The 27,937-nt window shown below is 43.4% G+C and overlaps 1 protein-coding gene across 1 annotated transcript in view; it reads left to right on the top strand.

Moving 5' to 3' along the window:
- CIB3 (calcium and integrin binding family member 3) overlaps nt 1-27,937 on the top strand; it is a 108,530-nt gene that overhangs the window by 64,192 nt on the left and 16,401 nt on the right. Inside the window, exons 3-5 of the mRNA XM_082270681.1 lie at nt 8,891-9,002; nt 19,596-19,743; nt 25,127-25,322. Of these exons, the coding sequence (XP_082126807.1) occupies nt 8,891-9,002; nt 19,596-19,743; nt 25,127-25,322 (456 nt within the window). The remainder of the gene's footprint in view (nt 1-8,890; nt 9,003-19,595; nt 19,744-25,126; nt 25,323-27,937) is intronic.

Here is a 27,937-nt window from a genome sequence, read left to right as displayed (position 1 = left end):
CTTAAGTGAATCCAGTTAGCAGTGGTGTTTTTTTCTTTTGTAGATCCCTCAACCCCTCTTGCAAGGATAAGAGGGGAAGGGGTAATGGGAATAGGGCTTGAGCCCTACCATCAACTAAACTTGAACTTTTGCTGTGTGTGACACAGCCGACAAACACAGGCTTGCCAGCCTTGATAAGATTCAGCAGTCTGTTTTTAGCAGTAGAAGTCCGGATGGGGAATTCGTACAACTTTCCCTTCTTCATCTTTCACTCGGATCAACCAAGCCTGGCCAAATCCATCTGGGCGGCACCACTTCCAAACGGTCTATATGGATAGCCGCCCAGGATTCCAGTGTGCCTTCACCGACTGGAAGGCCTTCCACAATTCTAGCTTGGACTAGTTGTGGTGGGGTTTAGGAACAAAAAAGGAAATCCAACACAGCCTAATCACACCAAGCTTCTCTTCTGGCCTCTATTTCCAGCATGATCTCCCATGGAGCATTGGGATAGTCATACCCATACTCTAAGGCCACCTTCCGCTGTATCCATCTTTGCATCCTGGAGAATCTGGGGAGGGTTTTATGATCACCCCTCCCAGATTGGCAATATAGGGTCTCCTCCTTTTTGATAAGGGAGGCATAGGCCTCATTTTGATCCCGAGCCTAGGCATAGTTCCGAGGTGGGGATAGATCTGGGACCTGGTTAGCGTAGGCCTCACAGAACCCCAGATTCCTGGCACACTGTCCACGCACCACGGAATCCCTAGTCTCCTCATCAGGAACACTTGGACTGGCTGAACTGCTCCGGTCATCCCTCAGTCCCATTCAGTCTCTTCCTCTGGTTTCCACACATCCAATCCCTCCTCCAAGAATCCATGCAGATGCTGGAAACTTGGAGACCTCACATCAATGGCCTCTTCCTCACTGCTCACACTTGCAGCCCCGGTCACCGCTGGCCATCTACTCCCCTCTGCTTTGATTGGAGCAGATCTAGGTTCTGCCACTGCAGCTTTCTGTACATCAGGTGGCCGCTCCCTGGCCCGCACTACCTGCATGCACACAGACTCGGAAGATTTCTCCAGCTCGCACTTTCCCGCGTGGTACAGTAACCTTTATAATGCCACTCCATCTCAACTCAGCTAGCATGAAAGTCACTGTAAGGCAAATCATGCTTTTCAATCCGCACGCATCCGCCATACTTGCCTCTACCAGGGCCCCAGCTGCACCTCCATGTCTCCAGACCAGCTTACCCTCTTTGCTATTTAGTAGAATTGTCCCACTGTCAGGCATTGCACGGCCAACATTTCTCTTCATAGCACTTGTATAGGCAATACTCGCCATACTGTCTTGGAAAAGTGTCCCGCTGTCATTGTTTGCACGGTCAACATTTTTCTTCACAGCATCCTCCGTTGTACTGTCTTTGAAAAGTGTCCCACTGTCATTGTTTGCACAGTCAACATTTTTCTGTATAGTACTTGCACAAGCATGGCCCCCAGCACATCGATCCAAATGCCCTGGGTCCAGTGGCGGAGCCAGAGGGTTAGCTGGGGTGGCAATTGTCACCCCAGAAGAAGTCCTTGCCACCCCTGTTGCCACCCCAATCCTGGGCGGGTGGCCGGGTGCATGGCAGCGGAGGAATCACAGGGCAGGGGATCGCCATACGGCCGGGAGCTGCGGAGGGAGGCGGATGGAGAGCAGGGAAGACCGGGCTCCTGCTACTTACACAGCCAGTGGTGTCGGCAGGGGGGGCTGAACGGAGCTTCAGCCCCGAGTGTGCCAACCAAAAAGTCCCGGGTCTCGTGTGTGGATCGTCATCGTTTTAAGTTATTTGCCTGCCCCCGCCCCGAGTGTCAAATATGCCATTGCATTGCTCCTACTTCCTTCGGCTCTCAGCTGAGCTGAGCAGCGCTGCAGCCAGAAGATGGAGGGGGTGGAGGCGGAGCCAATGCTAGGCGGCAAGGAGAGGAATTTGAAATCCTCCTCCGCTCCGAGAACCTCTTCTGCTGTCACATGACGAGCGGAGGAGGATTTCAAATTCCTCCCCTTGCCGCCTAGCATTGGCTCCGCCTCCACCCCCTCCGTCTTCTGGCTGCAGCGCTGCTCAGCTCAGCTGAGAGCCGAAGGAAGAAGAATGTGAGTGCCCGAGGGGGGAGGGGGGGGAAAGAAGGAAGAATGTGAGTGCCCGAGGGGGGAGGGGGGAATGTGAGTGCCTGAGGGGGAGGGAGGAGGAAGAATGTGAGTGCCCGAGGGGGGGGGGGAGAATGTGAGTGCCTGAGGGGGAGGGAGGAGGAAGAAGGTGAGTGCCCGAGGGGGGGGAGGAAGAAGGTGAGTGCCTGATGGGGGGGGAGGAAGAAGAAGAAGGTGAGTGCCTGATGGGGGGGAGGAAGAAGAAGGTGAGTGCCTGAGGGGGGGGGGAGTAAGAAGGTGAGTGCCTGAGGGGGGGGAGGAGGAAGAAGGTGAGTGCCTGAGAGGGGGGGGAAGAAGAAGGTGAGTGCCCGAGGGGGGGGGGAGGAGGAGGAAGAAGGTTAGTGCCTGAGGGGGGGGGTGGAAGAAGGTTAGTGCCTGAGGGGGGAGGAGGAAGAAGGTTAGTGCCTGAGGGGGGCGCAGGGGCGCCGCCCCCCCATCCATGCGTCCAGCCCCCTAATCTGCATGCAGGGGCGTTCAATGGGATTTTTTTTTTTTGCATCACCTGATTAGAGCCAGAGGCTCTAATAGGGCGATGCAAAGGGTGGACCCGGGGCGCAGAGCAGTGCATCCCGAGCCCACCCATTGCGTGACAATAGCGAATGAATATTCGCTATTGTCACACCGATCCAACTCCTGGCCAATCAGGAAGCGCTTCCGATACGCGCTTCTTGATTGGCCACAAGACAAACCCCTTGCCATTAGCCGAGGAGGAGGCTGAAGGACTCGTGGAGACGCGCCGCCGGTCACCGGTACTCAGAAGAAGCCGCTGCTGCTGGAAGGACTCGTGGAGACGCGCCGCCGGTCACCAGGACTGAGAAGAAGCCGCCCGCTGCCGCTCCAGGTAGGTAAGGGGGCACGCACGCTGATCTCTGCATTGGGGGCATGTACGCTGGTCACTGCATTGGGGGCATGTATGCTGGTCACTGCATTGGGGGCATGTATGCTGGTCTCTGCATTGGGGGCATGTATGCTGATCTCTGCATTGAAGGGGGCATGTACACTGATCTCTGCATTGAAGGGGGCATGTACGCTGGTCACTGCATTGAAGGGGGAATGTACGCTGGTCACTGCATTGAAGGGGGAATGTATGCTGGTCACTGCATTGAAGGGGGCATGTACGCTGGTAACTGCATTGAAGGGGGAATGTACGCTGGTCACTGCATTGAAGGGGGCATGTACGCTGATCTCTGCATTGAAGGGGGCATGTACGCTGATCTCTGCATTGAAGGGGGCATGTACACTGATCTCTGCATTGAAGGGGGAATGTACGCTGGTCACTGCATTGAAGGGGGCATGTACGCTGGTCACTGCATTGGGGGCATGTATGCTGGTCTCTGCATTGGGGGCATGTATGCTGGTCACTGCATTCAGGGCATGTATGCTGATCTCTGCATTGAAGGGGGCATGTACACTGATCTCTGCATTGAAGGGGGCATATACGCTGATCTCTGCATTGAAGGGGGCATGTACGCTGGTCTCTGCATTGAAGGGGGCATGTACGCTGGTCACTGCATTGAAGGGGGCATGTACGCTGGTCACTGCATTGAAGGGGGCATGTACGCTGGTCACTGCATTGAAGGGGGCATGAACGCTGGTCACTGCATTGAAGGTGGCACGCTGGTCACTCTGCATTGAAGGGGGCACGCTGGTCACTCTGCATTGAAGGGGGCACGCTGGTCACTCTGCATTGAAGGGGGCACATACCTTAATTACTGAAGGCCCGTTTCTCACTTTTGCGACCTCAAAATCACGCAATGTTTTACAGCGTTTTTTGCCGCAAAGCAATGCCTATTACATTTTTCTGTTTGCGCCCCCCTAACATTTTTGAGCACCAGCCGCCACTGTCCCCAATATACCTAGAACATTGTGCACATATTAATCTGCAAGTGTTCACAGATATTTATAGGTCAGAGTGTTTAACTGACAAAGAATGATGTGCCATAGAACTGCTGATGTGGATGTATTTTTCTGCTCTGTATCTAATAAATGCATACTTTACACCCCCCCTTTCCAGTACCCCCCAGAGCTCTTCAGGCCCCCCCCCCCACCAGTGCTCTTTAGTCCCCCCCCTCCCCCAGGACTCTTCAGCTCCCCACAGTGCTTTACAGCTCCCCCCTATTTTCATAGATTTAGGCTAATATGTATTCTGCCACATATTTTTTGTAAAAGTGTATTTTGATTGGTTTGCAAAAAAGTTATTACATCTACAAACTGGAACTTTTTATTTTTTAATTGTTTTTACTAGTAATGGCAGCGATCAGCGATTATTAGAGGGACTGCGACATTGCGGTGGACAAATCTGACACTAAATGACACTTTATATATTGACCCCCCAAAATAATACCTTGCCCCCCCTTTGCCACCCCTGTTTTAAAATTCTAGCTCCGCCACTGAGGGGGCATGTACGCTGGTCACTGCATTGAAGGGGGCATGTACGCTGGTCACTGCATTGAAGGGGGCACGCTGGTCACTCTGCATTGAAGGGGGCACGCTGGTCACTCTGCATTGAAGGGGGCACGCTGGTCACTCTGCATTGAAGGGGGCACATACCTTAATTACTGAAGGCCCGTTTCTCACTTTTGCGACCTCAAAGTCACGCAATTTTTTACAGCGTTTTTTGCCGCAAAGCAATGCCTATTACATTTTTCTGTTTGCGCCCCCCTAACATTTTTGAGCACCAGCCGCCACTGTCCCCAATATACCTAGAACATTGTGCACATATTAATCTGCAAGTGTTCACAGATATTTATAGGTCAGAGTGTTTAACTGACAAAGAATGATGTGCCATAGAACTGCTGATGTGGATGTATTTTTCTGCTCTGTATCTAATAAATGCATACTTTACACCCCCCCTTTCCAGTACCCCCCAGAGCTCTTCAGGCCCCCCCCCCCACCAGTGCTCTTTAGTCCCCCCCCTCCCCCAGGACTCTTCAGCTCCCCACAGTGCTTTACAGCTCCCCCCTATTTTCATAGATTTAGGCTAATATGTATTCTGCCACATATTTTTTGTAAAAGTGTATTTTGATTGGTTTGCAAAAAAGTTATTACATCTACAAACTGGAACTTTTTATTTTTTAATTATTTTTACTAGTAATGGCAGCGATCAGCGATTATTAGAGGGACTGCGACTTTGCGGTGGACAAATCTGACACTAAATGACACTTTATATATTGACCCCCCAAAATAATACCTTGCCCCCCCTTTGCCACCCCTGTTTTAAAAGTCTAGCTCCGCCACTGCCTGGGTCCTCATGTTCTCAGTCCACACTTGCAACATTTACTGTTAAGCCGACACAGTCCTTTTTTACAGCGTGATGCAACTCTCTTTCTTCGACTCTCCGGTACATTTCTGGAGAGAACAAATTACAGTTCCAATCTAGGTCCATCCTTTGCCACTGGCAACCATCACTGTGAATTTGACTCTTCATTCCACTCTCCTTGTCTCCTGTAGAGCAGCTCTCACTCTCCTCTCTGGCACTCCAGCACATTTCTTGAGGAAAAATTACATTTTTGGACACACAGGACACATGGAGCAGGCCTAGCTAACAGATCCTGCTCCCTGTGAAGCAGGGAGCACATAGATTTAGCCTGCTGCTCTGCTGTTAAGCAGACAGAGCCAAAAACTATTCTGTCTATCTAGCACCTGACTAGGAGGGTGCTACATGTCTATTTCCCAAAGATAACCTCTGGATATAATGCTGAGCATGTGCACTCAACTTCTTTGGTCGACCATGGTGAGACCTGTTCTGTGTGGAACCTGCCCTGTTAAACCGCTGTATGGTCTTGGCTACGTGCTGCAGCTCAGTTTCAGGGTCTTGGCAAACTTCTTATAGCCTAGGCCATCTTTATGTAGAGCAACAATTATTTTTTTCAGATCCTCAGAGAGTTCTTTGCAATGAGGTGCAATGTTGAACTTCCAATGACCAGTATGAGAAAATGAGAACGATAACACCAAATTTAACACACCTGCTCCCCATTCACACCTGAGACCTTGTAACACTAGTCACATGACACCGGGAAGGGACATGCGTCACATGACACCGGGGAGGGAAAATGACTAATTGGGCCCAATTTGGACATTTTCACTTAGGGGTGTACTCACTTTTGTTTCTAGCAGTTTAGACATTAATGGCTATGTATTGAGTTATTTTGAGGGAACAGCAAATTTACACTGTTATACAAGCTGTACACTCTCTACTTTACTACATTGTAGCAAAGTGTAATTTCTTCAGTTTTGTCACATGAAAAGATATATATTTACAAAAAATGTGAGCGGTGTACTTTATTTGTTTGGCTGCGGGGGGGGGGGGGGGGAGGGGGATGCATTGGTCTAAATGCACCTGTTAAAGTCCTATGTGAAAATTTGCAAATATTATACAGTAAAGATCTATATTTTTTAATGTATTTTTTTTATATCTACTGGCCACATATGGGGTATGCCCCATGGCCCTGTACATATGTTTTTTCCCCTTTCCAAGTTTGTGGGAAACTCCGTGTAATTTTTGTACAGGTATTTTTGAAGGGGCGGATGCCCAGAGCAAGTGAGAACATGGCTCAGCTTGGCGGGGGTGGATGTAGCACCCTCCTAGGTAGGTGCTAGAGAGAGAGTATAGTTTTGGATCTTTTCTGGTTACCAGAAGGATTGCCAGGTAAATCTATATTTTTCTCTACCTACCAGAGAGCAGGATCTGTTAGTGAGGTCTTCTCATTGTACTCAAGTGCAGCTCAGTTTGTCTGAAGTGTTTCACACTATCCAATAGGGATGCATTTCGGACTGTGGGAGAAAACCTGGCAAATGAGTGCACAGGCATTTAGCACAGCCCTGGTGATTGGCAGAGGAAAGTGCCTTGGTGCATGCTGGGATACTGTATAAATTCCAAGAGCAAATGTGCTTGGGGTCTTTCAGCTGGAGAGCGAAGTCCCAGATGGGGGAGGGGGCGACTGCCTGCTCCTCTGTAGAGGTTGCCATGCGGCCTCAGGTGGTTGACCCAAGGGCCTAAAGAGTAGAGAGGAACTGAAGCCAGAAGTCCTGCAGTGCTGACTGGAAAAGAGACACTGGAAAGGATCTGATTCTGCATACACCGAGTACAGATCTGTGTCATGGGACCTGTCATGAGGGGCAGTGCACGGGTGTCAGTGGATGGGGTTCAGTAAAGGTGATGCTATAGAGTGTCCTGAAGATAATGTAGTTCATTAAGTCTGTTGCTGGAGAGAGAGCAAGGAGACTTAACCCTTTCCATACCCATGGCAGTATGTTAAAGCAGTGTGACTGCTTCCACAAATATCCTGGTGAGGTCAAGTGAGAGTTGTCCTTATCAACTGTAAATAGTTCAAGTTGGAGTATCCCACTATTCCCTTCTCCCGTCCAAGTTCCACAATAAATACCAAAAACTAAAACCCCTGGACTGTTTTTTGAGTAACGAGCCATTGGGAGTAAGGATGAATGTGTGAACTGTCCCTAAGTGACTGTCTGCAGGTAATCAGAGGAGGCCCAAGAAGTCATCACACAGCAAGCCCTATGGGGCACAGTGCTACATGTGCATTAAATCTATCCTTACCAGCGTGGGCCATGCACAAAGCACCTGTGGTTCTCTAGCATGGGGCAAACCAAGGTTCCTGTGGATAGTGGGCAGAAACCTACAAACCTCGTCCTTCCAAAGACGTAAGTCCTGTAAGTACCACAGCCTGGTCTGGCCTGACCAGAACCCAGGCCTTCTCTGCATGCCTTTGTCCTGCTCCTTTCTCCAGGCACAAGCCCATGTCTAAGACTACCACCCTGTTGTTTTAGAAAAAAAAAAAAATCCTACACCAGGCTCATTAAAAAGAACATTTACCTAACTCGGATGAGTATGTTCTACCATGCAGAGTGTTGGTGGCATAATACTTAAACAAGTTAATAACAGTCCATAAAGTTTTATAAAGAGATATTGCGAGAGAGGATACCTGCACCCTGGCAGGTTGTTTTAGAATGTCCTGGTATTCCCCCAAAGGGGAATACAGCCAGCATTAACTTCCCAAGCAGGTGAAATCTACTCTACACCCCCACCCCAATTCACATGCCCAAGACTACATCCTGGCTCTGGACAGGTCCAATAGAATGAATAAGCAAAAATACAGTGGGTTTGATTTAATAAAACTTGATAGTGCAAAATATGGTGCAGCTCTGCATGGTACCCAATCAGCTTCTAACTTCAGCTTATTCAATTAAGCTTTGCCCAAAAAAAAAAAACTAGAAGCTGATTGGTTTCTATGTAGAGCTGCACCAGATATTGCACTGTCCAGTTTTAGTAAATCAACCCCATTGTATCTAGGTCAATGACTCCAGCTGACAGCTATCCTACCAACTTTTTATATATGCCAGGTCAGCAGACTGAAGACTTTCCCTTATGGGCTTTACCAAAACTCCTCATCCTAGCCGCAGACTCATAGCCAAGGCACAGGAGCATCTTGTGGCAGCTAGGAGAACTACAACTGGGGATTCTTTCTGCACCCTTCTACACCTTCACTTATTCAATGAATTACTACCTATCCCTGACAGCAACACCATGATATTTGAATCTTGTGCGCAAGGTGAAGTAGTGCCATTTTTTATTGAGTTTAGTGAATCTATATTTTTAGACTTCTTAATTTTTTGAATTTGTGCACCTCTATGCAGTATTCAACTTCATGATGCTTTGTAGTTGAATTTGACAGGTGGATTTTAAATGCACACACTGTTCTTTCAGACTTTTCCACAGATACAGAGACTTGGCACCACAACTTGTTCCAGAAGACTACACAAATAAACCAGATGTGAGGATTCCTTATGAACTCATCGGCAGCATGCCAGAGCTAAAGGTAAAGCATGAAAAAAGCACTAACTGCAAAGGTTGCCAGGTGTCACTCTAATCCTGTGCTTCATTCATTATTCATCATGTGCTAATTGGCAGGACTGGGATGATAAGTGAAGCCTAACATAATACAAAGTAAAGACCAAAGTTCTTCTTTAAGGCGGAGGACCATCTCAGTTTCATATAAAGAGCTGATTTGCCCTTTGTCTAACCTGTTGATCCCAGGGTGAACTCAGACAATACATTTAAGTTTTCAAAATTCAAGAGCAAAACAGAATGACAAAATGAATAGAACGTAAAGTACAGTGTGTATTTTTTTAGACAATTGTAAAAGTTAGCTCTAGATTAAACACGTTTTAGCAGTTTACTAAGTATTGAAGGAGAAATGGATCTGCTCTCAGATGATGTGTTAGTACATTACACAAACTGAAAGCCAAAACCTTAGCACTTGGAGACCCATTTATTAAAAATTTGCTTTGCGAATGTCTCAACATTTGTGCAAGCATAACATACAATACCTATAATCGACAAACAAACACAAGGGCGCACCGGCCTAGTGCATTATCTTTTAAGCAGGTTTATTAAAATAATGAATTAAAAATACTCACAAACGAGTTCTTGATAAAAAGCACATCAGACAAAGTATAAAATCCTCAGCATCGAGATCGGGATAGGATCGTCCCCCGAAGCTGTACAGGCTTACGCATTTCGAGGCTGCTCCTCTTCTTCAGAGCATTCCCTAACATTTGATCATAAGAGAAAAATAGCCTTAGGAACATTCTACAATGGGCGTTAACATTCATCAATAGAGAAAATGGCCTAACTAACTATAGGCTAAGAATAATCAACCATCAGGGGGAAAAATATGAGGAAGACCTTAGCACAGTGTACAGTCTATAGAGAATCCTGTGTGGCTGAGTGAACCTCCAGCTGCAGTGTGAATTGAAATGTTAAGGGGTGGTATTATTGCCACTGCTAAATGTGACATCTTCCTACTGGTTGTTAGGGAGCCAGCTGGTATCCTAACAATCAGTGACTCATGCAAAGAAAAAAAAGCATAGGCATGGATTCAACCCTCTAATTCAATAACAGCCCCTTCAAGCCTGATATAGATTTTAAGGGGGAACCCCACACAAACAGCTAGAAGAAAAAAGCATGGAGTTCCCCCAAAATCCTTATCAGACCCTGGGCTAGACCTGAAACTTCTCTGCAAAAGTTAAAACCTGTAATTGTGGGGTGTAGCTTTCTGTAAAGATCACCTGTTTAGATGCAGTGACTCAAAAGTAAGTTTCCCATAGGGATATATTCTATGTACACTGAACTTTTGTTTTTGCCCCCATTTTTCATGAGTTGAACTCAAAGATCTAAGACTTTTTCTATGTACACAAAAGACCTATTTCTCTCAAATATTGTTCATAAATATGTCTAAATCTGTGTTAGTGAGCACTTCTTCTTTGCCGAGATAATCCATCCATTTCACAGGTGTGGCATATCTAGATGCTGATTAGACAGCATGATTATTGCACAGGTGTGTCTTAGGCTGACCACAATAAAGGCCACTCTAAAATGTGCAGTTTTACTGTATTAGGGGGGTCCATAAACCAGTCAGTATCTGGTGTGACCACCATTTGCCTCACATAACACATCTCCTTCGCATAGTGATAATCAGGTTGTTGATAGTGGCCTGTGGAATGTTGGCCCACTCCTCTTCAATGGCTGTGCGAAGTTGCTGGATATTGGCAGGACCAGGAACACGTTGTCGTAAACGCCGATCCAGAGCATTCCAAACATGCTCAATGGGTGACATGTCCGGTGAGTATGCTTTCCATGCAAGAACTGGGATGTTTTCAGCTTCCAGGAATTGTGTACAGATCCTTGCAACATGTGGCTGGGCATTATCATGCTGCAACATTAGGGTGATGGTCGTGGATGAATGGCACAACAATGGGCCTCAGGATCTTATCACAGTATCTCTGTGCATTCAAAATGCCATCAATAAAATGCACCTGTGTTCATTGTATATAACATATGCTTGCCCATACCATAACCCCACCGTCACCATGGGCCACTGGATCCACAATGTTGACATCAGCAAACCGCTCACCCACACAACGCCATACACGCTGTCTGCATCTGCCCTGTACAGTGAAAACCGGGATTCATCTGTGAAGAGAACACCTCTCCAAAGTGCCAGACGCCATTGAATATGAGCATTTGCAACCTCAAGTCGGTTACGGCGACGAACTGTAGTAAGGTCGAGACCCTGATGAGGCCGATGAGCATGCAGATGAGCTTCCCTGAGATGGTTTCCGACAGTTTGTGCAGAAAATCTTTGGTTATGCAAACTGATTGTTGAAGCAGCTGTCTGGGTGGCTGGTTTTAGACAATCTTGGAGGTGAATATGCTGGATGTGGAGGTCCTGGGCTGTTGTGGTTACAAGTGGTCTGCGGTTGTGAGGCCGGTCAGATGTACTGCCAAATTCTCTGAAGCGCCTTTGGAGATGGCATATGGTAGAGAAATGAACATTGAATTCATGGGCAACAACTCTGGTGGATATTCCTGTAGTCAGCATACCAATTACACGCTCCCTCAAAACTTGCGACATCTGTGGCATTGTGCTGTGTGATAAAACTGCACATTTTAGAGTGGCCTTTTATTGTGGCCAACCTAAAGCACACCGGTGCAATAATCATGCTGTCTAATCAGCATCTTCATATGCCACACCTGTGAGGTGGATGGATTATCTCGGCAAAGGAGAAGTGCTCACTAACACAGATTTAGACAGATTTGTGAACAATATTTGAGAGAAATAGGCCTTTTGTGTACATAGAAAAAGTCTTAGATCTTTGAGTTCGGCTCATGAAAAATGGGGCCAAAAACAAAACTGTTGCATTTATAATTTTGTTCAGTGTATATACCTAGTACCAGAATAGTGCCTGCATCTGATTTGAATTCAGTCAAAGGTTTTTGGGCACTATTGTGCTGACAGAGTCACTCATAGAATGAAAGCTAGCCAGCTGAATTTCACTCCGATTGCCAGCTTTAGATATATATTTTAAATTGAATATAGTATCTCACAAAACCGAGTACACCCCTCACATTTTTGTAAATATTTTATTATATATTTTCATGTGACAACAACAAAGAAATTACACTTTGCTACAATGTAAAGTAGTGAGTGTGCAACTTGTATAATAGCAGTGTAAATTTGCTGTCCCCTCAAACGATCTCAACACACAGCCATTAATGTCTAAACCGCTGACAACAAAAGTGAGTACACCGCTAAGTCAAAATGTCCAAATTGGGCCCAAAGTAAGTGTCAATATTTTGTGTGGCCACCATTATTTTCCAGCACTGCCTTAAACTCTTTGGCATGGAGTTCACCAGAGCTTCACAGGTTGGGTTGCCACTGGAGTCCTTTTCCACTCCATGACGACATCACAGAGCTGGTGGATGTTAGAGACCTTGCACTCCTCCACCTTCCGTATGAGGATGCCCCACATATGCTCAATAGGGTTTAGGTCTGGAGACATGCTTGGCCAGTCCATCACCTTTACCATCAGCTTCTTTAGCAAGGCAGTGGTCATCTTGGAGGTGTGTTTGGGGTCGTTATCATGTTGAAATACTGCCCTGTGGCCCAGTCTCCGAAGGGAGGAGATCAAGCTCTGCTTCAGTATGTCACAGTACATGTTGGCATTCATGGTTCCCTCAATGAACTGTAGCTCCCCAGTGCTGGCAGCACTAATGCAGCCCCAGACCATGAGACTCCCACCACCATACTTGACTGTAGGCAAGACACACTTGTCTTTGTACTGCTCACCTAGTTGCCACCACACACGCTTGACACTATCTGAACCAAATAGGTTTATCTTCATCTCATCAGCCCACTGGACATGGTTCCAGTAATCCATGTCCTTAGTCTGCTTGTCTTTAGCAAACTGTTTGCGGGCTTTCTTGTGCATCATCTTTAGAAGAGGCTTCCTTCTGGGATGACAGCCATGCAGACCAATTTGATGCAGTGTGCTGCGTATAGTCTGAGCACTGACAGGCTGACCCCTCACCCCTTCAACTTCTGCAGCAATGCTGGCAGCACTCATATGTCTATTTCTCAAAGACAACCTCTGGATATGATGCTGAGCACATGCATGCAACTTCTTTGGTCAACCATGGCAAGGCCTGTTCTGGGTGGAACCTGTCCTGTTAAACCACTGTATGGTCTTGGCCACCGTGCTGAAGCTCAGTTTCATGGTCTTGGCAATCTACTTTTAGCCTAGGCCATGTTTCTGTAGAGCAACAAATTTTTTTTTCAGATTCTCAGAGAGTTCTTTGCCATAATGTGCCATGTTGAACTTCCAGTGACCAATATGAGAGAGTGAGAGTGATAACACCAAATTTACCACACCTGCCCCCCATTCACACCTTAGACCTTGTAACACTAACAAGTCACATGACAGCAGGGAGGCAAAATGGCTAATTGGTCCCAATTTGAACATTTTCACTTAAGGGTGTACTCACTTTCATTGCCAGTGGTTTAGACATTAATGGCTGTGTGTTGAGTTATTTTGAGGGGACAGCAAACTTACATTGTTATCCAAGCTGTACACTCACTGCTTTACATTGTAGCAAAGTGTAATTTCTTCAGTGTTGTCACATGAATAGATATAAAAAAGTGGAAAAATCCACCGCTTAAAAATACTATAAACGTTCCAAATGAAGCTGCCAGCAGAGTCCGAAATTGACAATCAGACAAAATAGTATAAGAGATTCGCATGTGGTGCTTGTATAAATCAATTTTTTTCTGTAATGGGGTGCAATCCAAACTGCTTACCAGATGGAAAGGGGTAAAAAGCCTGTCAGTAGACAATAATTAATGTATGATTTTCTTGATATCAGCCGAATCAACTCAGTGAGAGAGGCATGGTTTATGGAATCGTATATGAAACACAAAAATGAATCTCATGGTGCAGTATATTAGGCAAATGGGAAATAAACCCAGAAAAGCCACCACCAAAAAACCTGTGATACCAGAAGCACTCAACACCTCAGTATGTCCTAACAGGCTGCTTACCAGACAATAAACTTGCAAACAATATAGGTGGACATGAAATTCGTCCTAACAGGCTGCTTACCAGACACAATAAGTTTGCAGACAATACAGGTGGGCATGAAATTTATCCAACTTTGTGATTAGACTCTCATCCCGAGCAACACCATTGGTCAGATGCCAAAGCCAGAAGACTCAGCGTAATAACCAAAGAGAAAATTGGCACATAGTGTAGTAATTTAAACAAATAATGAAATACAGAGAAACCACCACCAAGAAGCTAAATGAATGAAAGCACTCCACACCTCAGTGTGTCCAATCAAACTGCTTACCAGACACACTGATTTTGGAGCAGACAATCCTGGTGGTAATAGTCAGCAGAAATCCTCTTCTATCAGGGTGATTAGGCTCTCCTCCCAGACCACATCACATGTCTAATGGTATTGACAGAAGATTCAGCACAAACACCAAAAAGAAAGTTGGCTCATAGTGCAGTATTTAGGATAATAGCAAGATTTATTAAAGTAACTTACATTTAAAATCAGTACTTTGCACAGTCAAATTCCGCAGTATTCATCAGCATTGGCATGTCCCAGGCAGGGGGGTCAACTGATGCGTTTTGGCCAATCATCTGGCGTCTGAGGCAGTATTCCAACATGATAATGACCCCAAACACACCTCCAAGACGACCACTGCCTTGCTAAAGAAGCTGTTGGTAAAGGTGATGGACTGGCCAAGCATGTCTACAGACCTAAACCATATTGAGCATCTGTGGGGCATCCTCATACAGAAGGTGGAGGAACGCAAGGTCTCTAACATCCACCAGCTCTGTGATGTCGTCATGGAGGAGTGGAAGAGGACTCCAGTGGGGTTAAGGCAGTCCTGGAAAATAATGGTGGCCACACAAAATATTGACACTTTGGGCCCAATTTGGACATTTTGACTTAGCGGTGTACTCACTTTTGTTGTCAGCGGTTTAGACATTAATGGCTGTGTGTTGAGTTATTTTGAGGGGACAGCAAATTTACACTGTTATACAAGCTGTACACTCACCACTTTACATTGTAGCAAAGTGTAATTTCTTCGATGTTGTCACAGAAAAAGATATAATAAAATATTGACAAAAATGTGAGGGGTGTACTCACTTTTGTGAGATACTGTATATATACTACATATATATATATATATATATATATATATATATATACTGTATATACACTGTATATACACAAATACACTATATTACCAAAAGTATTGGGATGCTTGCCTTTACACACATGAACTTTAATGGCATCCCAGTATTAGTCCGTAGGGTTTAATATTTAGTTTCCTCACCTTTTGCAGCTATAACAGCTTCAACTCTTCTGGGAAGGCTGTCCACAAGGTTTAAGAATGTGTCTATGGGAATGTTTGACCATTCTTTCCGAAGTGCACTTGTAAAGGTCAGGCACTGATATGGACAAGAAGGTTTGGCTCCCAGTCTCTGCCCTAATTCATCCCAAAGGTGTTCTATCGGGCTGAGGTCAGGACTGTGTGCAGGCCAGTCAAGTTCCTCCACCCAAAACTTGCTCATCCATGTCTTTATGGACCTTGATTTATGCACTGGTCCAAATCAATTGGTGGAGGGGGGTTTATGGTGTGGGGTTGTTATTCAAGGGGTTGGGCTTGGCCCTTAATTTCAGTGAAGGGAACTTTTAAGGCGTCAGCATACCAAGACATTTTGGACAATTTTATACTCTCAACTTTGTGGGAACAGTTTGGGGATGGCTCCTTCCTGTTCCAACATGACTGCGCACAAGTGCACAAAGCAAGGTCCATAATGACTTTGCAAGTTTGGAGTGGAGGAACTTGACTGACCTCAACCAGACAGAACACCTTCGGGATGAATTAGAGCGGAGACTGTGGGCCAGGCATTCTCGTTCATATCAGTGCCTGACCTCACAAATGCACTTCTGGAAGAATGGTGAAACATTCCCATAGACACACTCCTAAACCTTGTGGACAGCCTTCCCAGAAGAGTTGAACCTGTTAAGGCTGCAAAGGGTAGGCAAACTCAATATTGAACCTTACAGACTAAGACTGGGATGCCATTAAAGTTCACCTGTGTGGAACGGCAGGCATCCCAATACTTTTGGTTTTATATATATATATATATATACGGTATATATATATATATATATATATATATATATATATATATATATATATATACAGTATCTCACAAAAGTGAGTACACCCCTCATGTTTTTGTAAATATTTTTTGTTATATCTTTTCATGTGACAACACTGAAGAAATTAAACTTTGCTACAATGTAAAGTAGTGAGTGTACATCTAGCATAACAATGCAAATTTGCTGTCCCTTCAAAATAACTCAAAACACAGGCAAATAATGTATAAACCGCTGGCAACGAAAGTGAATACACCCCTAAGTGTAAAAGTCTAAATTGGGAACAATTACTCATTTTACCTCCCCAGTGTCATGTGACTGGTTAGTGTTACAAGGTCTCAGGTTTGAATGGGGATCAGGTGTGTTAAATTTGGTGTTATCGCTCTCACTCTTTCATACTGGTCACTGGAAGTTCAACATGGCACCTCATGGAAAAGAACTCTCTTAGGATCTGAAAAAAAGAAGAACTGTTGCTCTACATAAAGATGGTCTAGGCTATAAGAAGATTGCCAAGACCCTGAAACTGATCTGCAGCATGGTGGCCAATACCATACAGCAGTTTACCAGGGCAGGTGCCACACAGAACAGGCCTCGCCACGATTGACCGAAAAAGTTGAGTGCACGTGCTCAGCGTCATATCCAGAGGTTGTCTTTGGGAAATAGACGTATGAGTGCTGCCAGCATTTCTGCAGAGGTTGAAGGGGTGGGGGTTCAGCCTGTCAGTGCTTAGACCATATGCCGCACACTGCATCAAATTTGTCTGCATGGTTGTCATCCCAGAAGGAAGCCTCTTCCAAAGATGATGCACAGGAAAGCCCGCAAACAGTTTTCTGAAGACAAGAAGACTAAGGACATGGATTACTGGAACCATGTCCTGTGGTCTGATGAGACCAAGATAAACTTATTTGGTCCAGATGGTGTCAAGCATGTTTTGCGGCAACCAGGTGAGGAGTACAAAGACAAGTGTGTCTTCACTAAAGTCAAGCATGGTGGTGGGAGTGTCATGGTCTGAGGCTGCATGAGTTCTGCCGACACTGGGGAGCCACAGTTCATTGAGGGAACCATGAATGCCAACATGTACTGTGACATACTGAAGCAAAGCATTATCTCCTCCCTTTGGAAAATGACCTGCAGGGCAGTATTCCAACATGATAACGACCCCAAACACACCTCCAAGATGAATGCTTCCTTGCAAAAGAAGCGGAGGGTAAAGGTGATGGACTGGCTGAGCATGTCTCCAGACCTATACCATATTGAGCATCTGTGGGGCATCCTCGAAAGGAAGGTGGAAGAGTGCAAGGTCTCTAACATCCACCAGCTCTGTGATGGCATCATGGAGGAGTGGAAGAGGACTCCAGTGGCAACCTGTGATGCTCTGGTGAACTCCATGTCCAAGAGGGTTAAGGCAGTGCTGGAAAATAATGGTGGTCACGCAAAATACTGATTCTTTGGGCCCAATTTGGACATTGTTACTTAGGGGTGTACTAACTTTTGTTGTCAGCAGTTTAGACATTAATGGCTGTGTGTTGTGTTATTTTGAGGGGACAGCAAATTTGTACTGTTATGCAAGCTGTACACTTACTACTTTACATTGTAGCAAAGTGTCATTTCTTTAGTGTTGTCACGTGAAAAGATATAATAAAATACAGTGCCTTGCGAAAGTATTCGGCCCCCTTGAACATTGCGACCTTTTGCCACATTTCAGGCTTCAAACATAAAGATATAAAACTGTAGTTTTTTGTGAAGAATCAACAACAAATGGGACACAATCATGAAGTGGAACGAAATTTATTGGATATTTCAAACTTTGTTAACAAATAAAAAACTGAAAAATTGGGCGTGCAAAATTATTCAGCCCCTTTACTTTCAGTGCAGCAAACTCTCTCCAGAAGTTCAGTGAGGATCTCTGAATGATCCAATGTTGACCTAAAAGACTAATGATGATAAATAGAATCCACCTGTGTGTAATCAAATCTCCGTATAAATGCACCTGCACTGTGATAGTCTCAGGGGTCCGTTTAAAGCGCAGAGAGCATCATGAAGAGCAACAGAATACTGTTGTGGAGAAGTTTAAAGCCGGATTTGGATACAAAAAGATTTCCCAAGCTTTAAACATCCCAAGGAGCACTGTGCAAGCGATAATATTGAAATTAAAGGAGTATCAGACCACTGCAAATCTACGAAGACCTGGCTGTCCCTCTAAACTTTCAGCTCATACAAGGAGAAGACTGATCAGAGATGCAGCCAAGAGGCCCATGATCACTCTGGATGAAGTGCAGAGATCTACAGCTAAGGTGGGAGAAGAAATCCATTTCTTAAAGATATCCATAAAAAGTGTCGTTTAAAGTTTGCCACAAGCCACCTGGGAGACACACCAAACATGTGGAAGAAGGTGCTCTGGTCAGATGAAACCAAAATCGAACTTTTTGGCAACAATGCAAAACATTATGTTAGGCATGAAAGCAGCACAGCTCATCACCCTGAACACACCATCCCCACTGTCAAACATGGTGGTGGCAGCATCATGGTTTGGGCCTGCTTTTCTTCAGCAGGGACAGGGGAGATGGTTAAAATTGATGGGAAGATGGATGGAGCCAAATATAGGACCATTCTGGAAGAAAACCTGATGGAGTCTGCAAAAGACCTGAGACTGGGACAGAGATTTGTCTTCCAACAAGACAATGATCCAAAACATAAAGCAAAATCTACAATGGAATGGTTCACAAATAAACATATTCAGGTGTTAGAATGGCCAAATCAAAGTCCAGACCTGAATCCAATCGAGAATCTGTGGAAAGAACTGAAAACTGCTGTTCACAAACGCTCTCCATCCAACCTCACTGAGCTCGAGTTGTTTTGCAAGGAGGAATGGGCAAAAATTTCAGTCTCTCGATGTGCAAAACTGATAGAGACATACCCCAAGCGACTTACAGCTGTAATCGGAGCACAAGGTGGCGCTACAAAGTATTAACTTAAGGGGGCTGAATAATTTTGCAAGCCCAATTTTTCAGTTTTTTATTTGTTAAAAAAGTTTGAAATATCCAATAAATTGTGTTACACTTCATGATTGTGTCCCACTTGTTGTTGATTCTTCAAAAAAAAATTACAGTTTTATATCTTTATGTTTAAAGCCTGAAATGTGGCAAAAGGTCGCAAAGTTCAAGGGGGCCGAATACTTTTGCAAGGCACTGTATTTTCAAAAACATGAGGGGTGTACTCACTTTTGTGAGATACTATATATATATATATATATATATATATATATATATATATATATACAAACAATTTTAGAAAAAACAATAACCCTTTTCTCAAAAAAAAAAAAAGATTCTTTGATCTTTATTATACATGAATGTTAAAAACAACTGTATTTACAATTTTTTTGCAGGATAACCCTTTTCGCCAGAGGATAGCTGAAGTTTTCTCAGAAGATGGAGATGGAAATATGACACTGGATGATTTTCTGGACATGTTCTCAGTGCTTAGTGAAATGGCTCCTCGAGATCTTAAAGCATATTATGCCTTCAAAATATATGGTTAGTTTGAGTGCACATAAGTCTAACTATGTATGTAACACATAAATGTGCTTGGAGATTGCTTCTGTACCAAACCCCAAGCAAAGACTTGTAAACAAAAAAGAAACCATCAATTGGGTTGTATTTTCCAACAACCCAGTGGGTAATTTTGAAGCGGTTAACAGCCTAGAATAAATTGAGCCGAAATTCTGATGCGTTTTGAGACTTGGACTATTTCTTGGACCTTGTAGAAAAACAAAACAAAATAATCAAAATGATATCAAGAATCCACACCTGCCTAAAGGCAATGTAAAGATTGCATACGACATTACATTGGTTACATTACACCAAAATCATAATCACCAATGGTCTGTGTAAAAGAAGCTAAAACCCAAAGGTATGTGCGCGGAGTGACCCAGTTCAGTAGGTAAGCAAACAGGAGAGCTCGGCAGCCACAGGAATGCCATAGGAACACTGCATACAGAAATAAACCCACCAAAACAACAACTAGCAAACAACAAGAAAGAACAGAGGGGTGGGAGGAGGGGTTTTTGTTCCCTCTTTGCCTATGTGCTGCACTCGGCACGCACAGCCCATGGCCCTCAATTTTAATTTTGTGGGTTGTATGGGGCAATGAGTGGAAGATTCTCTATTTGTGTGGGGGGCTATCTTGGGTGGCAGTCTATTTTGGTGGCCCCTGTGATTATTTTCATCTCCCCCCTCGGAATTTGGCTCTTCCCCTCCCCGCCACAAGAGTGAATATGGGTTCAAAGTTGGGCACAGGAATGCCACAGCCACACATATGCGTGAGGTCACTGCTGCCATTTTTGACCGGGGTGGACATTAGGGTGCATGTGTGAGGGGGAACCACTAGTGGGTGCTTATTTGCCTCCTGTAATAGAAGCATTTGAATGGAGACTATCTTTCCAGCCCATTAATCCACCATGGTGAAGTGAAGAGGGCTGGAACTTCCTGTTTGATCCATATATATAAGTCCCTCTGAATGGCATGGCTGTGTCTGTGGCTTCCCTGTTTTGATGGTTGGGGGCCAGCCATGCCACTGGATGAACCTACTGATAGTTGGTCTCCCTTTTTTCTTGGATGCTTTGACATTTTTGTATTTTTCAATGGATGCTACTTTCTTTTTTTTTTGTTTTTGTTTTTTTGTTTGCTGGTTGTTGTTGTTGTTGCAGGTTTTGTTTTGGTGTTCTTTTTGGAGTTTTTTAAAAAATCAATTGATTCTGGGTTATTAACAGCTTCAAAATGACCCACTGTGTTGTAGTCAAATACAACCCATAAGGGTTATGCACACCATTGCATAATAGATGCAATATGGATCAAATCAGATGGCCTGATAGACATGTTTTTAGCACTTTATGAATAAAGAATATATATTTTAGGTATATCTGTGCGGTTTATTTGGTACTCCATTAAGCCCCTGCCACCCACACAACCAATTGATGGCTTGTTTTTGGTTTTTCAAGATGTATGTATAGTCCAACACTTTTTTTTTTTTTTTTTTAATAGCAAGGGGAAGGGTTTATTGCCCTCTATATCCTCTTTGGCTAGATCCACACTTCCTTTTGTCCTATTTGTCATTGTCACTGAGACAGAAAGTGATAGCCAGTCCAAAATTTTACAGTTGTCACCAGAACAAAAGATAATGGTTAATCAACGCTGGGGACACCTGTTGCTGTGACAACTGTCTAAAAGGGGAATTCTCTACTCTTTGCAGAGATTTACTCTTGCTTCCTGTTTTGTCCCTTGGAAAATCTACCCAATGGATCACAGCAAAACACAAGCTGATAGGGGTTTTAACCTGTGCTAAAACTAAAAATAATGTTTTTTAATTATACATAGACACGTTAATATATAGTAATATTAAATATGCATGTTACAGCAATATATTTTACTTGCTCACTAGATTTACCTTCACAGCATGCATACCTGTGCTATAAGTCGTATGGTAAAAAAAAAAAAAAAAACTTTTAAAAGATTTATTTACTATTAAGTAGCTTTTACTTTTAGGTAACAACAAAGATTGAGTAAAACACCCACACAATCTCTGCAGGTAGAATCTGTAGATTGTGGGGTGGGGGGGAATACTTTTTTCTGTTATTTTTTTGGAGATAAAGTTTTTATTTTTTCTGTCCTGGTATGGAGATTCACCTTCTCTATTGTCCTATTGACTATTGTTTCCTTGACAAAAAGTGAAAGGAAAGTCTACATTTTAGAGTTATCAGTTATGTATAGATGGGCTATCTTTCAATGACACTTGTTCTGGTGACAACTGTCCAATGCCTGGTACACACGATGAGATTATTGGACAAATCATCATCCGATTTTTTTTTTTTTGCATGCTATTGTCATATTGAAGAGGTTACTAAAGTAACAAAAATTCTCCTACAACAGGATAAAAATTCTGAAGTGATATCATGTATTGTATTGTATTTACGGATGAGAACTTTTTGTATCGTACGAGAAACATTTTCGTGCTTGTCCCATCAAATAATTTTGCATGATTAGTCATGATCAGCTCCCGAAAGCTGTGTACTAATGATCAGATTATTGTATGAACTCTAAAGGCCCGTACACACGATCAGATTATCGAACGATCTGTCGTCCGTTTTTTGTGGCATGCTAGTCTGATGTGGAAAGTGAAGAGGTTATTTTCATACGAATTTTCCCGTACGACAGAATTCTACTTCAGAAGTGATGTCATGTGTTGGATTGCTTTGTATGTGTTCTTTCGTCTCTGAGCATGCCTAGTCTTGCACTTAAGATTTTTTTCCGTCGAAAACTGTACTAATGAGTCGAAAATCGGACGTTGTGTTGACGGACGATAAAAATTTTATAGCCTGCACATCAGGATTTTTTCGCCCAAAAAGTCGGATTCGGCTGTCGAAAGCACCATACTAACAATCCGAAAATCGGCAGATCGGTCGTCAGACGGAATTTCCCTTCAGACTTTCTTATCATGTGTATGGGCCTTTAGAAAGTGGTATTTTTCTTACAATTTTCTGATCGTGTGTATGGTCCTTTAAGCTGGATACACAATATACAGCTTTTGTTGGTAGATTTCCATTAGATTTACCTTCAACTATGTAGTGTAAGGGCCTGTCTGATTGCATACAAATTGAAAGTGTTTAGGTCTGACCTCATATTATATGGTTCTGGTAAATCTAAAGGAAAAAATCTAAAGAAAAATGTATAGTGTGTATCCACCTTTAGATAAAACACCCTCAGTAGGCCATTCCGCCCAATAATGTAGGTGAACAAAGCTTGTGTCATAGAGAGACCAATCACAGGGATCACATGATGTAAACAGTGTGTGTTTACATCCAAGAGTCCTCCCCTTCCTCTTACAATGGAAGAAGTAGTGGAAACAGGAAATAATGAATAAATGTAACACTCATTAGTTCCTGAGCACTGCAGAGGTCACATCAGCAACAGGTAGAGTTGCCACCTCATCCCTTTAAAACAGAACACAAATTAATTACACAGGTTCTGAGGCTAATTTAATGCAGAGAAGGCTCGAAGTGAGTTTAATTACCACCTTAGTCAGCCACAGAACCTGTGTAATTAATATGTGTTCTGTTTTAAAAGGGATGAGGTGGCAACCCTAGCAACAGGTTCAATTGCTCCCTTTCTCTCCTACATATCTGATCTCCACACCGGTACCTCTATATGACCTGCATATTAACCCTTAGACCTTTCCTATCTTTCACATCTGTACACTGGCCCCTTAATTTTCATCCTAACACTGTATGTGACCTGTATATAAACCCCTTGCCTTTCCTCTTCCCTTAACACACACTGTTTAATTTACATTATTGTGTCTCTTTATGTGTGTGGATGACGGCACTGTATTTATTTTTATAAAAAAAAATCGAAGCATGTTATTTCATAATCAATAAACAGCTGCCCATCTTCAGGGAGACATTCTAATTGATATAGTAAAAAAATAAGACAAAAAGCAGTGGTTGTTAAATGCAACCAAAATAAAGCTCTATCTGTCTCAAAAAAGGATATAAGATTCATTTTGTTACATTGTTGCATAATGGAGTAATTGTCAATCAAAACATCAGAGCACTGGGCAATTAAATGTGGCATGCTAAGGGGATGTGGACAGAGAGGTTGATTCCTTCACATATGGTGGGCCTTATTGGACAATGGTCCGCAAACATGTGTGGAATGGCCTTGGGATAGACCTACCCAATTCTCTGGAGTACTTTCTCCTCCAGGTCTCCCATATACCCACCTCCAACTATAAACACTGTGCCCTCCCCACCTTCTGAGCGCCGCCAAGCGTCTTATACCCATTCACTGGAAAAGCTCCCATATCCCGAGTGAGGGGGAGTGGCTCCGGCAGGTGGGTGAGATTATGGAAGCCGAAGATTGGCTTGCCACTTGCAGAGATACCTGAACAAAATTTGAATCCACCTGGGAACAATGGAAAAACCACACATCAGACTTGACCGCATTATCCTCTAGCTTAGACATAGCTCTGCTAGCCCTGGCAGACCCTGCCTTTAAACAGTTGGTCCAGACAGATCAGAATCCTATTGTCAACAATATCTCAAATACAGAACCAAATTTGCTGTGAACCAGGCGTGGGTACCATGCTCTAGGCTTTCCCAGGTGCTGTGAGCCACATTACTAAATACCCTAATGTTGTTTGAGCTTTGTTTGTACTTTGAAATGTTTACCCGAGCGAGAATATATCTGGTTATGTGGGCTCTCCCCCCATTTGTGGTTTGAGTTAAGTCTACTGGGGCCGAATGCACGAGACCGAGGAGACCTTCTTTTCTTTTCTTTTTTGCCCAGTTCGGATAAGCTCTTAGCTTCCACCTGAGGTGAACAGCCGGATCCCTCCTCTCTTCTCTCTTGCAGTGGTAGTCAAGGAAGTTTTCTTTCTCTCTTTCAGTCAGGATTGACTGTGTATACATTCCTTTTTGACCTGTTAAATTACCTTCCAGTCAGCTCCAGCCGAGTAAGCAAGGTTATGCTCTGCAACTAAGGGATATCCCACTGTATCACTGTACAACTTAGTGACATCCCACTGTACCATCAATATTTTCAGTTACCTTCTCCACTCCCAATGCCCCGTGGTTTGTCCATTTATATGTATGTCCATACATATGTTACAAATCAGCTAATATTCTGCAGCCTCAATGGCAAATCAATAGAAATAATCAATGCATGGCTCAATTTTCTATTCTAGCAATCCACAGGGGTACCTTAAAAGTGTATGGCTGCATTTTCAATATTTATAAAGGAAACTTTATATCATTCTAAGTTTTGGAGAATATTTTTCACTTGCCATGCACATGCTTAAATGGTGTGCCAATATATCGAAACTGTTTTATTGATGATTGAAGTATCTTTTCCCACATTTTTTCAGATTTCAATAATGATGATTACATATGTAAATCCGATTTGGAAAAGACACTGAACAAGCTCACTCGAAATGAGCTAACACCAGAAGAAGTGTGTTTGGTATGTGATAAGGTAATAGACGAAGCTGATGTAGACAACGACGGAAAGCTGTCTCTGGAAGATTTCCAACACATGATCATTAGAGCGCCAGACTTTCTCAGGTAACGCAAGACACTTTGTAGCACTCATTATAATCAAGACTGCTTTAAGACTCAGGAAAACAAGACATTAAAGTGGTTCTAAAATCTAAAAATTTTTTACCTTAATAAATTCCTTGATAATGCATCAGCATCCCCCCTCACCCCCCCCCCCCTTTGCTGACCAGAGCCCTCATTCGATCCAGTGCTGTGCATGTTTTCAGCTCTTCTCTCCCCTCACTTTCGGATCTCGCTGGCTTTGCTGGGGCACCAGGAGCTGTCCCAGTGCTGTTAATTAAAACCAGTGATGAGGGAGTAGGGGGCGGGGCCCAGTTCTGCTGTCTATGTCAATGCACTCACAAGTGCTTCCCATGGGGGCACTGGACAGAGAGGAGGGGCCAGGAATGCTGGCGGGGACCTTAGAAGAGGAGGTTCGCACTTGCTCTGTGCAATTCCATTGCACAGACCAGATATATATAAATTGCCTTACAATCGCTTTAAGAGGCGTCTTTATCAAGTGTTATTATAAAATTTGGCAATTAACATTTTAGCCTGGAGAACACCCTCATGTAAATGTTAAAATATAGCTAAAGAAAAAACAAAATTTTTAGTTTTGGATACATTGGAGAGGGACTAGAACATCTGTCAGGCTTTTATTGATGTCTGTTTCTGTGTTAGGGATATTTACCCTCTCTATTTGTTATGTATACTGTTATCGCTGAAAGTGAAAGAAAATGCAAAATTTTGGGTTTTCCCTAGAACATTAATAGAGGGGCAATTTTTCACATGAGGGCACTAGTTTTGGTGGTTCATCCAGTTCATCCAGAGGATGATCCTTTGCTCCAGCAACAACAGACAAGCTCTGCTAGCCGGCATCAAATCTTACCATTTCTGGGGACGGCAATTACAATTCCAGCAGATGTGATTTTAAGATGAGTACTATTGTTGTTCAGACGGATGTCCATTTTCAACTCCCCAGAGTTGTCTTCTCTGACATACCCCTGCTTCTACATCAGTCAACACATTATGCAGTTTACATGTCTGCTGGTTGGATTGCCAATCCACTCCTTCTCTAGAGATCCCTTTTAAGAATACAGAGATTTATCAAAACCCTACAAGAGGTTGGCTGGCTAGTGTTTCTAAAAGGGTTATCTGGCCCCTATGCAAATTCTTGTGTATCTGAGATCCTAATAGGCACAGATAGAAAGGGCTGCAAAGGCTGGGACAGTGTTAATAATGGGGAATTTTAACTACCCGGGCATTGACTGGAGTAATGACACTGCTGGAACAGTTAAAGGGCAAAAATGAATAAACATTTTTCAAGACAATTTTATGGTGCAGTTTATTGAGGCCCCCACAAGAAATAATGCTCTGTTGGACCTGGTAATCTCAAACCATACAGAGCTTATTCATAATGTTCATATAAAAGAACATCTGGGTAGCAGTGATCATAACATGATTTAATTTCACGTTAGCTGTAATCAAAAAGCGCATAAAGGAAAAACAAAAACACATAACTTTAAGAGAGCAAATTTTCCAAGGATGAGGGCTGCTGTCCAGGATTTAGACTGGGAGGGAATATTGGCATCGATAAACACAGAACAGAAATGGGAAATTTTCAAAAAGACTTTTTGAAAACTCACTTCAATGTATATTCCCATGGGTAATAAGTTTAAAAGGATAAAAATAAAACCTATGTGACTCATGGCCAAAGTTAAAAAAGCTATAAATAAAAAGAAAAGAGCTTTTAGAAAATATAAAAATGAAGGAACACTATCATTGTTTAATTGTTACAAAGAATATAACAGAATATGTAAAAAGGAAATCAAGGATGCAAAAATACAACATGAACGACAGATTGCAAAAGATAGTAGGACAAACCCCCAAAAATTCTTCAAATATATTAATAGTAAAAAGGTTAGGTATGAGCATCCACCCATGCATCCTATAAGAATTGAGCGCTGTAATTTCAAAGCCTTTGTTTCTAATTTTTAGGGACTCGTTAAAGACTGGAATAGTACCACTGGATTGGCGTAGGGCCAATGTGGTGCCTATATTTAAAAAGGGATTAAAGTCTTTGCCAAGTAACTATAGACCTGTTAGTTTAACTTCTATAGTTGGGAAGATACTGGAAAGTTTAATAAAAGTCCACATAGATGAGTTCTTGCTGGAAAAAAATATTTTAAGCAACAGACAGCATGGATTTATGAAAGACAGAAGTTGTCAAACAAACCTGATTTCTTTTTATGAGGAGGTAAGTAAAACCTTGGACAAAGGGGTGGCTGTGGATGTAGTAAACTTGGATTTTGCAAAAGCATTTGACACAGTTCCCCAAACACGGCTAATGTGTAAGGTAAAGTCTACAAGCTTGGAAAGATCAGTTTGTAAATGGATAGAAAATTGGCTAAAAGATAGAATTCAGAGAGTAGTGGTTAATGATTCTTACTCTGAATTGTCTAAGGTTATCAGTGTTTACCCCAAGGTTCAGTGTTGGGACCCTTACTTTTTAATATCTTTATAAATGATATAGGGTCTGGGAATAAAAGCACTATTTCAGTCTTTGCAGATGACACCAAGCTTTGCAGTGGAATAACCTCTTTACAGGATGTCTCCAACTTACATGCTGACCTCATCGCACT

This window comes from Pelophylax lessonae, assembly GCF_965119305.1.
Source record: "Pelophylax lessonae genome assembly, chromosome: 1".
Taxonomy (NCBI): Eukaryota; Metazoa; Chordata; class Amphibia; order Anura; family Ranidae; genus Pelophylax; species Pelophylax lessonae.
This window is presented reverse-complemented; position numbering and strand designations above follow the sequence as displayed.